Source organism: Lycium ferocissimum, chromosome 5 (genome assembly GCF_029784015.1).
Source record: "Lycium ferocissimum isolate CSIRO_LF1 chromosome 5, AGI_CSIRO_Lferr_CH_V1, whole genome shotgun sequence".
NCBI classification, from domain to species: Eukaryota; Viridiplantae; Streptophyta; class Magnoliopsida; order Solanales; family Solanaceae; genus Lycium; species Lycium ferocissimum.
In genome coordinates this window covers 669,524-684,580 of record NC_081346.1, presented here as the reverse complement: position 1 = coordinate 684,580, position 15,057 = coordinate 669,524, and the positions used below count along the sequence as shown (strand labels likewise).

Below are 15,057 nucleotides of genomic sequence, written 5' to 3'. Positions count from 1 at the left end.
AATAGAATTAGTTGGGTCATAAATAGATGGACCTTTTTTATAAATACAAAAGTTAGGGGTAGTCTTTTAGAAAAAAATTTGAAAAAGCCGAAACATAGATCTTAGTCCAAAAACAGGTTTGAATCAGAATTTGGGATTTGAAGATTTATTTTCAAAACTTGTCAAAATTTTATGACCAAACAAAAGAAATCTTCAAAATATCTTTCTCAAAATCATGGTAAACGGAGTTAAATTATTGTTCAAGTGGTTAGGATTCAGTATTATACTAGTGAGTTTTGAAATGCGTATAGTTCGAAGAATTTATAAACATATCACTGCTTCTTGCCAAGAAGAAACAAGAAAAACGGAACAAACTAAAACATGAAAGCTTGGTTTTTTTTTTTTTTTTTTTCTGTTTCTATTAATTCTCCAATTTACAGAAAGAAACTCACTTTCTTCCACTTTCCCTTTTTCTATTTCCGTTTTCCTTTCCCTTCATCGAATTTGTTCTCTCTCATTTCACATGGCGTCTTAATGAGAAATGTCGTTCGTTCTCTACAACTTCCCCAAATCTTTTAATGAGTTCAACTATTTTACAAATGGTAAACAAAATATCAGAGAGAGTTATTTTGTAAACTTTTACAAAAGATAATTTAATTATATGTTTATTTTTTACGACTCTACTTGTGAGATTACACTGGGTATGTTATTATTACTATTGTTTATTTTTCACATGAAATCAGTGAAAAATAATACATCAAATTTACAAGAATACTAAAAAAAATAGCATCATTTTCTTCTTATCAAATTATAAGTAGACATAAATATGGTAAAAACTTACCACACGAGGGTTTACACCAAATCAATGAATGTATAACATGTATTTGAATATATTCAACATTACTTAACCATAATTATAAAATAACTTAACCATGATAAATTGCATTGATTTACCTTTTTTTTTTTTTTTAAATGGTTAGAGGCAACGCCACAACAAGGTCCAGTTCGGCCAGTGGCAAAATTATAATGTTAGATGCGGATTCAATTGAGCACATTAACTATTGCTAAAATTTTGCATTATTAGATATAAATATTTATTTAATTAAATTAAAAATCAAAATAAGTTATGACGTGAATTGTAAGTTCAAAACTCATAAATTTCATATACTAGCTTCGTTTCGTACCATTAGCCGGACCCAGCGAAACCCGCCGCTACCACTTTGTGGCATTTTCTTTGCCAATAATTGCTTGTGTCGATGAACCACTTGTTTCAAGGCACGTGCTTATCCTTTGTCGGCTCAAACTAATATTCCCAATCACACATTTTCCCCGTCACTATTGCCACCTTATTAACATCTCTTGCACCCTCTTTTTTCTTGCTTGTAATTTGTTGTAAAAATGGCGTGGACGAAAGAGCTTTGTAACTGGTTAAATTAGAAAAAAGAGTTATGTCCTTTCCACTATATTCTACTTTTGTGGAAAAAAGAAAAAATTTACTTCTCATTTTCTTTTTGATTCGATTATATAATTAGTTTTTTTTATCGAATTGTGAGCATTTGAAATTGAGTAATGACTTAACTTTAGTAAACTTTTAATATTTTTTATTAATATTACTCATATAAGATAAACATAAAATAAAAATATAATTAATTAATGATGATTCATATAATTGATTCCAACTTATAATTGAAGCTAGAATAAAATTCACTTAAATCAGGCCTACACACCAACAACCATCACATAGCTAAATGGAAAAAATAAACAAATAAACGAAATATCCATAGCACAAGCAACTGTTACGTATAAAAGTTGGAATCTTTAGTTTTTGTTTTTGATACTTCTCCCAAGGAAAGGCAATAATAATAATAATAATAATAACAATAATAATAATAATACCAAACAGTAAACAAGATTTATACGTCTACAAGAAAATAATATGTTATAAACTTACTGATATGACTTTTTTTCATCGGACGAAATAGGACTATGAAATCAAACAAAAAATAACATGCAATAAAGGAGTTTGAAATTGAATCTTTGCCAAAATTAGGCGAATAAATCCGTGGTGAGGCTTAATTTGTTGTCGAAAATGAAGAGACATTAAAGGAGTATGACAGGGGTTTCAATTGTTCAAAATGAGTGAATGTAAGTATAAATTTAGCAAATGCATTGCTTAAATCGCATTACGTGACTTATAAATCTACCTTATCAATTAAGAAGAAAGGTTTTCAGCTTGATGATTGAGGTCGATAGCTAAATTTAGTCTTCGAAATCTCATAACATAAAAAAGTCGTTGATCACACAAATCTCTTTAGAGAAAGGGCAACTTTTTTAGGCATGCCACTTTTTGAAACAATCTATGGACACAAGTGCACGGCTCCCCTATGCTTGGATGAAGTAGGAGAGAGATTCTTGGGCTAGAGATTGTATAGGAAACCTTTTCCTTCGATCCAGTTAGTACACACTTCTATTGTTTATATTGCGCGGATCTATTTTACGCGAAAAAATCCTAAATTTCTCAGAGTTGACTAGCGAAAAAAAGGGAAAACCCAAATCCTGATGTTTGGCGGCTAAACAGTGAATAAGATCAATAATTGGATGGCATATGTATAGGTATATTCTCATTGACAATTTGGCATTATTTTCCGACTTCTGGAGGGGCCATATTTTATGCATACCTTGATACCATTTCCAAGTTGTTATATATATTCCAAAGACTTTCTCCACACAGTAGAATCAATGCTAATTAAAGTAATCATAGGTCAATTTTTATCTCTATAAGGAATCAGTCCCATTTTCAAATGTCTTACGATCATGTTGTCAACAATCATTTTGTGAGCATGCCTACGTTACTTGTCTCCTCGGTTCTGTTTACCACAGTTAGTTATACCAACCTTAGTGTTTTTTAGCAAATTATAAAAGTTGTTGTTACATACAGCATTGAAAGTTACATTTCAGAATAAATATATATGCTTGATATGAATTTAAACTTGCAAGTTGCAATATAACTATTGCAACTCCCAAGTGCGATGTTTAGATTCTAAAAAAGCTCCATTTTCCCCTTAAATTATGATATAATTCTTAAAATATTGACTTAATTTGAAGAAAATGTAACTTGAAAACTTACATTTAAGTGGAAAAAATCGATTTTCATACAAGCAAAATAATTATAAAAATAAAGCATATAGTCCGCATGTTCAGTTTATATAATAATTTTTGTCTTTTTAGTAACTTGAAAACTTACATGGAAGTGGAAAAATTCGATTTTCATACAAGCAAAATAATTATAAAAATATAGCATTTAGTCTGCATGTTCAGTTTATAAAATACTTTTTGTCTTTTTAGTATATTCCTAAATTAATGACATATTATTCTATTTATGCTTTTTTAGCATTAATTTTTTTACACCTTTAATTTTATGTCACATTTAGACAAAATCATAAGAATAATTTTAACATATGCTATTTTTTTTTTTCTAATTTCGTGTCCTCATAGACCACCATATATATTACTCAAATTGCTGACCAAGAAAAGTAAAAAGAAAAAAGGGAAGACAACTAAGGAATTAAAGACAATGTGATGGAAGGCTTTTATACACTACGATTTTTTTTTGAAATTTCGTTATACCTTAGCTGTACAAATCAAATAAATTGAAAAAATATACATAAGTAATATTTGCGTTTTTTTTTTTTGTGGACGTAGACGCCGGAGCTCTAGTCTTTGCTTACCTCTTCCGATCTGAAAATATCCCAAATTATTTTGCATCTTTTTTATCTCTATCTCTTTAGAGTTTCTCTTTGTGTTGACTTCTCTTTTGCTCCATTTTTTCCCTTTTTTTTCTGCTTTACTTGTTGTTCACATCTGATTCCTTTTCATTTTCACTACACAGTTTAGTTTTTCCTAGTATTTCACTTGTGATTTTAGAATATTATTAGTGTCTTTGTGTTATATTTGGAGAAGTAACTTAGCAGGTAAAGTTTGTGCAAGTGAGTTGACCTGTTTTATGCTCAACTGAGACAAATTTGCCGATCCTGAGGCTCGGGATCGGAAAAATGGGTTGGGAAAACAATCAACAGGCTGAAAACAATGAGCAACACGATTCCAGACCTTTATTTCTACAGAAGTTTCGGCTCTATGAGACTAGCTCGGTATATATTTGACTATTTGATTTACTTCCTCTATTTTGTTTTTGTTTTGTTTATGTTACCAAATATGAGGATTCTGCTCTATGTTTCATTTCCAATTTTAGATTGAAGGAATTTTTTTTAGCTTTAAATCATGTAGTTAGTAATTTCTAGCATATGAAGATGTTAATTTCACTGGTCTGGAATTGGTCATCTGTTATGTTGTACCTACAAATTTGTTGTCCAACTTGTTGGTTGGGCAAGATTTATGTACTTGGTTTAAGATTTGCTTAGTTAAGATTTCGATTCAAATTGGCTTTTCCAATTTAGAACAATATCTCCAAAGCAAATGATTAAAAACAAAAGGAGAGCATATGTACATTTGCTCAAGTAAGCATCTTGAAGTAAAATTCCTCTCTTCCCTCAGTCAAGTCGTGCGTGTTGTAATCTTATTCCATTTTTATTTTGTGCATTCGATCTACGAGATTCCTAGACAACATATTAAGTACGTGCGTGCATGTACCTGTGTAGTCGCATATTCTTAGTTATTCCTTTTTTCCTTCTACCGCGGTACTTGATATTGAATATGAATGATGATTATGAAGTTATTATAGCAAGTTTAAGTAAGAGAGTTAACTTGCTTATATATGCTTGTCAAAAGAGTTAACCTACGCTACTTTCACATGTCGCAGAACTTCTATATGGTTGGAAGGGATAAGAGTAGAACTTCTTGGAAAGTTCTGAAGATCGACAGATTAGAGCCTTCAGAGCTAATCATGTATGAAGATTCTGCCACATACTCAGAACTTGAATGTAGTGACCTTCTTAAAAGAATACATGAAGGGAACATATCAAGTGGAGGGCTTAAATTCGTTTCAACATGTTACGGAATTGTTGGTATGTTATACCACTAAAAGTTCCATTCTCTTTCGAGATTGATTTTTTATTTTGATAAGTAATGCAACTAATAATTCTTTTTCGATTTTAGGTTTTGTAAAGTTTTTGGGACCTTATCACATGTTGCTTATTACGAAAAGAAGGAAGATTGGAATGATATGTGGTCATGCAGTTTATGCTATTACAAAGAGCGAGATGTTTCCAATTCCCAATTCTACTGTGCTATCCAATATGCCTTATTCTAAGAATGAGAACAGGTCTTTTGTCAATTCTGCATGTAAATGTAAAATGTCCATAGTACTTTTGAGAAGACGTTATAATGGAAATAGAAATGCTTCTGGTTTCCTTGTATCTTTATGAGCATTATACTAGATGTGGTTGTTTTATTTTTATTTTATTTTCTTCTATTTGGACGGCTCTGAATTTTGTAATCTTTAAACTTGTCTCACTTTTGAGGTACCCTCTATACTATCTTGTCAATACCCCTGCAGTGTTGTAGCTGTGTGGACACTCTAGACTATAGTGAGAACGTTATAGATGAACATTTTGTGGCTTTAATATTGTAGAGCCCATTGCAGTTTATTTCCTACTACTTTACAGGAAAACTACAGTGGTGTGTTGATGTTATTTTTACATGTTGAGTGAGACGAGGTATCATCAGGATTTCAGTGGCACGTGTTTGCTTTTTTTGTTCATTCATATTTTCCTATGTTAGCATTTCTTTATTTTCTTATTTTCCTCTTTTAGGTACTAAATTTGATTTAGTAACTCATTTTTGGAGTTTATTCTTTTTTTTTTTCTCCCATTATTTTGGAATAGATATAAGAAGCTCCTGCGCACAGTGGATCTCACAAGGGACTTCTTTTTTAGCTACTCCTATCACATTATGCTTAGTCTTCAAAAGAACCTGAACAATTGTGAGACTGGACTCACGCTTTACGACACAATGTTTGTATGGAATGAGTTCTTAACACGAGAAATTCGTCATCAGCTCAAAAATACTCTTTGGACTGTCGCTCTAGTATATGGATTCTTTAAACAGGTATTTTCAATTTTAAATTGTTCAGGTATATTGAAACCAAAGAAAATCTAAATTTGACCTCACCGTAGTGGGGAAAATGCTACTTTTGGATATGATACCAAGTTATTTGTTGTATAAGTTGATGATTTATTCAGACTTTAGTATTATGATGTTTCATGATGGCTTTACCAACTAAATGACCTGGATATTTAGCCATTGCTAGGATAATACTTTTAAACATGTTATCATAGAGCTGTTGTTTTTTGTAGGTTACGCTTTCTCTTTCTGGTAGGAGTTTCATGTTGACCCTAATTGCTAGACGATCTCGTCATTATGCTGGTACCAGGTTTGTCTAATTGACTTAAATATTGTATCCATTTTTATTTGATGGTGACTTATCTCATCGAGTTCTAGTAGATGAAGTAACTCTGGCAATAGTGTGCCATTTGAGTAATCTTGGCATTACCTATAATTAACTTGAATGGATAGATGAAGAAAATTCAAAAGAGTGTTATCAATTACTTTCATCTGAATGGTCTTTGTATGATCATATAAGTAGCTTTAAATTGAATATTTCAGTTACTGATCCTGGTTCATCTCCTGGTTGTTGAGTTATTTTTCCTTTTATGTTATGTAGATATTTAAAAAGAGGTGTAAATGAGAAGGGTCGTGTAGCAAATGATGTCGAAACGGAACAGATTGTGCTTGATAATGTGGCTGATGGGTGCCCAGTACAAATAAGTGCTGTTGTGCAGAACCGGGGTTCAATACCTCTTTTCTGGTCGCAAGAAACTTCACGTTTGAATATTAAGCCTGCCATCATACGTATGAACAAAATACCTATTTTATTTTTGAGGCATCCAATTTACTCAATTTTCATGACCGTTTCTTTTTATAGTCTCTAGGAATGACTTGAAATTTGAAGCCACTAAACGTCACTTTGAGAATCTTGTGAAGAGATATGGAAATCCAATTATAATATTGAATTTGATTAAGGTAAACTTTATCAGAGATTTTGTATCCAATTTATGTCACCCTTTTATTTTTTGTTGTCTAACCTTCTCTTGCTCATCTTTCCCCTTCTGCTAAACAGACTCGTGAGAAGAGGCCTAGAGAAACAATTCTTCGTGCAGCATTTGCCAATGCTATTGAGTTTATAAATAAAGATCTGTCTGAGGAGAACCACTTGAGATTTCTTCACTGGGACCTAAATAAACACTCTAAAAGGTTTGCCTGTTGCGTCTTTTTGCTTGCAAATGGTTGTACTTGTTATTTTTTCCTTTTCTTGTATGCCAGTCTGATGGGTTGCTGACAATTTGACCTCTTTTCCAGCAAAGCTACAAATGTCTTGACACTCCTGGGCAAGGTGGCTGCTAATGCGTTGGAGTTAACAGGCTTCCTTCACTGTCAACTTATCCCTGCCTCAAAGACTGGGAAATTGCTAAAATTCTCGTCCATTGAGTAAGTTTGGCAATCAAAGTCCTCCCTGAGAGATTTGATTTTCTCAGTTCATGAGAGTTGATAGTTCTCAAATTAGCTTTATTAATCAGGAGAGTACCTCCAACACTTAACTTTGGCTTAAAAGCTCAAATGTTCTATTGTGGTTTGTTGACATTTTCTCCTTTGAAATGTGTTTGTAACTTGAGCTTTAGGCAATTTGAACCTCAGGCAGCTGGACATACTACTTCTTTTGTGTTTGGTTGAAATTTCATTTTTTATTTGATGCCTAAACAATTGAATTCTCCTATGTGAGATAACCACATCTGAATTCTTCTTCTTTTTCGCATTGATTTGTTCGTCTCTCTGTAGCAATACTGAAGATCAAGCTGGACAAGACATTTGTGAAGTGAGAGCTGAAGCAAACTCCACTAGTGACAATTACCATGTCAACCTTTCAACACTACAGAGAGGGGTGTTACGAACTAATTGCATAGACTGTTTGGATCGCACAAATGTTGCACAATTTGCCTATGGGCTGGTTTCCCTAGGCCATCAGCTGCATGCCTTAGGCTTTATAGACGTGGAGAACATTGATTTAGATTCCCCTTTAGCAGATAATCTAATGAAACTTTACGAAGAAATGGGTGATACACTTGCACTACAATATGGAGGGTCTGCTGCACATAACAAGGTAATTTTATGTTGCCTGTTCACTTAAAATTCTGCAATTTATTTTTGTAGTGTGCTGGTGGATATTCTAGTAAAAGGTTGGTGGTGTGCAAAGATCTTTAAGTTACTTCAAATCTGTGATTAGTTTGCCAGTGAAATAAATCCTTTTCTTTTCTAAAGTAGGAAATATTAGCTTCATTCATTTTCACTATGATTGAAATATTTATCTATGAAAACCTTGTTGAAATCAGCATATTACTTTCTACCAGTTAGTGTATGTGTTGAAAAGTACAAAAAGTCTAGCGGTTCCATATGCTATACTGATGGATATGATCTAACAGATATTTTCAGAGAGACGAGGCCAGTGGAGAGCAGCAACTCAGTCTCAAGAGCTCTTTAGAACGATTCAGCGCTATTACAGTAATGCCTACATGGACGCCGAGAAACAAGATGCCATTAATGTGTACGTGAATTAATTTCTTCGTAATAAGTTTCTTGTATCTGTTCTTTCAACAAACGAAGGCAAATTTTGAAATAAATAAAAGTAATGTGGTCCTAATTCCAGGTTCTTGGGACATTTCCGGCCTCAAGAAGGTAAGCCAGCTCTCTGGGAATTGGATTCAGACCAACACTATAATGTTGGGGGGCATGCATCAAGTTTAGCCATGGAGAGTTCTAGGTATAGCTGATCTTTAATTAACACATCCCTTGTCTACTCCTCAGTGTCAGTACTTGTATTAGTACACATTTTTTGAATATCGAGTATTTTGTTATTGAAGTGTTAAAATTCCAAGAAACACTGATTTGATTAATATTGTAGCCGCAACATCATTTCTGATGGTGGTAATTTGAAATTTGCAATCCAAATCAAATGGAATACTATATTATGTTGAGAGCATTTCAGTCTTAAGACAGTTGAGTACTTTGAGTTGTGATGTTGTAAAACTGAGCATCAAGTGACCTCACAGCTTCTATATATGTGATACATTCTGAAGGCTAAAAATCTGTACTATACTGCAACCATTGTGTATGTATCTCTCACCTAATCCATAATCAAGTTACCTTAAAATTTGGCCTTTATCTCTGCTACTAAGATGGATATTAAAGTCAATAAGTGACGTACACAGAGAATTTACTTATGAAAAGCTGATTATGGTTTTTCAACTTCTAGTCACAACCCAAAAGAGAAAAATACTTTAATTAAGCCAGAACAGAGTATCAAAATCCTCCAAAGCTAGTACTGAGGCCGTTTCTTCATGTGCAGGTCGTTTATTAAAAGGTCCCTATCAGAAGGGAATTTATCTACTGTCAAAGAGACTGACACAGAGCAGACCATTGACTCTGACCAACCTTTGCCTGAGAGTGCAAAAGGTGGTAGTAAGGGTCTTTCCGAGTCCACCCCAGAAATCTCAACTTGTGAAACTGATATTTCGTTTGCCAGGTAGCTTACTCAAATTTTCTTTGCTGCATAGATTTACTTTGGAGCAGCAGAATCCATAAGTTGATTCAAAATTCCTTTGATTGAGTGGATACTAAGTGCTAACCATTGTTAGAGTTGTATGTCTTTCTGGTTCCTTCATACTTCCATCGACAAAAACATTGCAACTTTTGAATGTTATATGTATCTTTTCAATGAAGACTGTGTAACAATTTCTTAGTAGAAACAAGCTAATAACAGGTTTGTGGCTATTATAATCATGTCTAAAATACACGTACTAAACAATTCTTCTCTCTTAAGGACTGTCTTATTGCCTAGTGTCACATCTAATGCTTTTGAAAAATAAAGTTAATAGCAGGTTAGTGGCTATAATATTCACGAACAAATGTGTGCTACCCAAATGCTGTCACTTTTAAGATTCTTATTGGCTCTTTTCAATTTCTGTGTTGGTTCCTCTCTTTGTTTTTCCTGTTGGTGGGGATGTATACTATTTCATTCTCGCCTTGTTTCTTGTTTTGTCTCTTAGTAAATTGGTGCTCGTCTCACTTTTTATAGGTACACACCCTCAATGTCTGGTAGACAGCTTTTCCTGGATATGCAATTAGGGCAGTGTCTCGGCAGTGAAAATGTTAGATTGCGTGACCGTGTTGATTCAATTGATTTTTCAAATTTCCTAGATATTGAGTGTCTCTCTTCATCTGGAAATTCATGTGAAGAAGAAACATACGAGAGGTATCTTCTTTCATTATTATCAATGCTTTGATAGAAGTTGAATCCACATACTTGGTTTACCACTAATATCTGCTTGATTGATTCTCTCACCAATATTACCACAAAACTTTGGCTAGGACCAAAATTTAAGATTTATGAACTTATTGCATTGAAATATCCCACATTAAAATAATTTTGAGGATACTCTATAAAGAATTAGCTAGAGTTCAGCCTTGACTTTCGAATTATCTGGCTAAGTTACTGAGATGATGATGCAAAATGAAGTAGGAAGCTGGTGGTTGTGTTGAACCCAGGATAGACTTCTTGCAGTAGTTTAATTGTTCAGATACTACTTGGGAAAAACCGTCAACTCTTGGTGAAATAGAAAATGTGAAGTGTGCATTTGGATACTCTTTTACTCGGGCTTATTAATACCTAGTACAGGCAAAAGGGAAAATTAAACAAACTATTTATAAAAGGAATGAAAAATTCAATTCTCTGAAGTCTGAACGTCTATCTTCACAGGACGATTAGAAAAGAGAAGAGTATTTAATTCTTTTACAGCATTCTTTTCATTATTCTGATCAAATAAGTTGCTCTTATGAATGGCCAAGTCAAACTGAGATTAAAATCTGATGCTTCCTTGGCCATATGACTTGTTCCATGGGTTTTTTCTTATTTTTCTGTTATTTATTATTCTCCTTATTTCATTCACCGATTTCTGTATTTCATTTTTCTTGGCCGTCATCATTTAGTTGAACTTATACTGCCTTTTTGCCATTTTTTAGTTGGTTGGAAGTATGACTTGCGTTTTAGTAATTCTATCCTTGTAGATTAGTTATTGGATTCTTATGGAAACATCCTAGAAGGCCAGCATTTTCTGCCTCGGGTCTTTGAATTTGACACTTAGCTCTATTCATGCAGGTCTACAATCATATGCTCACCATGTGGTGCCCTCTCTTCAGATGGTTTAACAGTTGAATCTAAAGCTGAAACAAGCTCTTCAGCAATTGAATCTGCATCAAGCTTGAAGGTCAGTCCACACAAAGCCGATAGTTTATTACTCCCTCCGTCCCAATTTATGTGAAGATATTTGTTTGGGCATGGAGTTTAAGAATGAAAGGAAGGCTTTTGAAACTTGTGGTCTAAAATAAGTTATAGATACTTGTGAGGCGATAAATCATCTCATTAAGGATAAAAATTGGAAGTTTGAAGTTAAATTGTTACCCCCCCCCCCCCCTGCCCCGGTTCCCAATTCGTGAGAGGTATTTGACTAGGCATGGAGTTTAAGAAAGGAAGGAAGACTTTTGAAATTTGTGGTCTATAATAAGCCATAGATATTTGTGTAGATAAAACATCTCATTAAGGGTAAATGGGAAGTTTGAAGTTAAATTATTATTAAATATAGATAGGTATCATTCTTTTTTGGACTGACTGAAAAGGAAAAAGTGTCACATAAATTGGGATGGGATGGAGGGAGTACTAAATATAAAACGGTGTCATTCTTTTTGGGACTAACTTAAGAGGACAAAGAAATCTTGCTTTTAGCTGGAAGCTCTAGTTAGTTAAGAATAGGAAGAATCTGGAATATACCTTTTTATTTTCTGCCTCTTACTTCTTATTAGCTTCTTTCTGCATCTCTAATAAGAAATACTGATGCACATGAGTAATTCCTTTTACCTTTTCAATCTTGTTATTTTAGCGCGAGGATCAGACTAGTGGAGATTTCAGTTTCGATGCCAAAGGAAGTAGTAAAGAAACTGTTGAATTCTCTGAGAAGTTTGTGCATTGGGTTATCAACGGAGATATGCTTTTCCCTTGAGATCATTTCCGGTCTCTTCGAAGCTGTATTCTTTCAGGCAATTACTTTCAATCAAACCATCCGAAGGATGTGGATTACTTACGGAATAAATGACAGGTGATGAAGATTAGGTTAGAGGGCAAGAATGATTTTTGTTATAGAAAATATGCCTAAACAAAGCTGTTGAGATTGTAAATTGAAGCACGTTAGAAAACGATATAGAAAGTACAGAGTAAATAGAAGCAGATGATTCTTTCAGTTGTTTTCACTTCTTCATTTTCTACCTAACTGTTTTTGTAGGTTCAAGTTCTGTAAATATCTGTTACATTTTTATACGTTGGAGCTCCATTATTCTTTTCTTCTGTATACAAGCTGATCTTTATCGTATCACATGGTTTGAATTGTTATAGTTGTTTAATGTAGCTGAGAAGAAACTTAGATTCCTATGTATGGTGAGGTTTCAATTGCAATAGGGATTGATGTAAGGTAGAATATGAGATTAAGTACTATAGCAAATTCATCATCCTTGTTATGCCAAAGGTTGCGTTCAGTAAAATTGATATAGTCGGGACTCAGTTTGTGGTCAATCATTCAACAGATTCATGGATCTACCAGATTGTTCCCCGTGCCTAAGGTACCTGAATAATGCTACATATTCTATTCATTTCTGCTCTGTTTTTTCAGCTCCTCGTTTTTGTTGGATCAGTTCTTTAACACCAACGGCCTGAAGAAAGTGACTGAAGGTGAAGTAATATTTTAGCATCTTTTTCTGGTGCATTGGAGTTCATTGTTACAGTTCTGTTAGTTCCCTTCTTCTCTGTGCCATGATGATGAAGATGATATGTGTGTGACAAAGTACAATATTTTTTGTCAAACATTCTTCTACTCTCCAATCGGCACTTTTGGTTCATTCCAACTGCAAGTCTGCTTAATAAGTCGCAGGCAAGGTGATTTGAGGTGCGGGTTGTATGAGAGGCTAGAGTCAGAGTCTGGGCCATTTTACTGTGTTTTCTAATCTCCCTTTGCATAATTCATGTTGAAGTACTCAATTCATTTTTTTACCCCTCAAGTGCTCCCCTTTTTGCTCCCTCGGTAATTCGAACCTACAACCTTCGGGTTGGCGGTAGAGGGTGCTTACGACCCCTCATTCATTAGTCAAAGAAGATTACTTGAGTCTCATATAAATTCACCATCAAGTCTTAGTCCAAAAGTAGTGTTCGTCGTATTAGCTGTAAACAAATAAAACATGCATTCTGTCAGTAATTGCTTACCAAGGGCAATGTTAATGGTACGTTAAAACCTCCTCCTTTGTTTTAGTTGGATGGATCCTTCACAATATTATCGGTTGCCACCCCCAACTATCATCATAAACAATTATCAGCAATCACTACGCCAGATATCATTACCATTTACCGCTAGTTAGTATACACAACCATCGCCATCAGCCAAAACAATCCCTAATCAGCACGCACGGCAATCATCGTTGATATAGTATAGATTTATTTAAAAAATTTATATTTATAAAATTTTAAATAAAGATAAGTTTTATATATTCAAATGTTCAAAAATAAATAGTCTTAATTATTTATTACTTAGTTACTAAAGCATCTTAAAGCCCCGTTTGGCCATAGATACCAAAAAAAAAATTCACTTTTTTTTTGGAATTTTGGAGTTGGAGTTGTGTTTGGCCATAGTTTTTGAAATTGTAGTTTTTGGTGAAATGTAGTTGTAAAAAAGCGAAAAAAGTGAATTTTTTAAAAAAAATTAAGTTTTTTGAGTTTTTGGTATTCGGAATTTTCATGGCCAAACGCTGATTCCGGAAAAAAGTGAAAAAAAATTCCGAAATAAAGTGAATAATTCTTATGGCCAAACGGGGGCTTAGTGTTCAGATTCATACATCAAAATTTGAATGCACTTCTTAATGTTCAAATTCATGCATCTTAATCTTAATAAAGAAGGACAAAGACTTGCAAGGTCGCGATCGCGAAAGTTATGCTGTGGGTTTCATTTGTTTGCTTTTAAATTTTAAATCTTAATCATTAAGATACCGCTCATTGCGCTTGATTTTTGAATCTGAATCTGAAATCTCTATCATTAAGTGTTTTTTGTTTGTTCAACCACTTAATGAGTTCGAATAAGTCTGAATGATTAAAATTATAATAAAGTCTTAATATCATATTATAACGGTACTTAGTATAATTAACCCTAAATAAATTTGCTATATATTTTACAAATTAAAGGTCAGTCAAAGTACAGTTGTTCAAAAATGTACTCTGACCGATGATCCAAACGTTAACTAGATTTATTGGTTTACTGGTATTGGATTATCGGATTAACAATAAGGAAACAATTTGGAATTTTGTACTTAACGGTTTATCGGCACTGGGTGCTCAATTTTCTTATTGGTTTTAACCATTGGTCCATTGAGAATTATTGGATTTACATTTCCACCCTTATTAATAAAAATATTTTTATTTATTTATTTTTGAACAAGGGAAAGATTCATATTGATTAAAAAGATAATGATGCTAGAATATTAGCCAATAAGGCCGTAGGTCTTAGCTTTTCTTCTTCGGAAAAGGTTCATAAATGCCCGCGTACTATGCGAAATTACACGGATTTGCCCGTCGTTTAAAGGTCAGTCTGCCCATGCCCCTAACGTTACAATATGGGCTATACTCGCCCTTACACTAACAGAACCCACTAAAAGTCCGATCCCTCGTTTTTTCCACACAAACCCGCGATCCGCCCCAAAATAACCCCCCCCCACCAAATATAATCCATCCGCCTCTTTCTTTTCCCCTTCATTTCCCTCTCTCTCTTCTTCACCTCTTACATTTATCTTCAATGGTGACTTTCCTATTCTCGAATTAGAGTTGTAAATTCCCCTTAGATTGAGTGACATTTTAAGTAGTTTAGGTCTATTGTTTGATTTTGCTCTATTACTGCTAATGAAATGTCGCAAAATTCGAGCTCT

The 15,057-nt window shown here is 33.7% G+C and overlaps 1 protein-coding gene across 1 annotated transcript; it reads left to right on the top strand.

The window, feature by feature from the left end:
• The first annotated feature begins 3,523 nt into the window (after positions 1-3,523).
• On the top strand, positions 3,524-12,467 carry LOC132055274 (phosphoinositide phosphatase SAC2-like). Its single transcript, XM_059447008.1, has 16 exons — positions 3,524-4,127; positions 4,796-5,000; positions 5,092-5,257; positions 5,820-6,042; positions 6,291-6,367; positions 6,659-6,846; positions 6,920-7,017; positions 7,115-7,248; positions 7,354-7,482; positions 7,831-8,152; positions 8,472-8,593; positions 8,696-8,809; positions 9,395-9,571; positions 10,124-10,300; positions 11,204-11,312; positions 11,982-12,467. The coding sequence occupies exons 1-16, from the start codon at positions 4,032-4,034 to the stop codon at positions 12,099-12,101; spliced, it is 2,457 nt and encodes an 818-aa protein (XP_059302991.1). The 5' UTR covers positions 3,524-4,031; the 3' UTR covers positions 12,102-12,467.
• Positions 12,468-15,057: the final 2,590 nt, after the last annotated feature.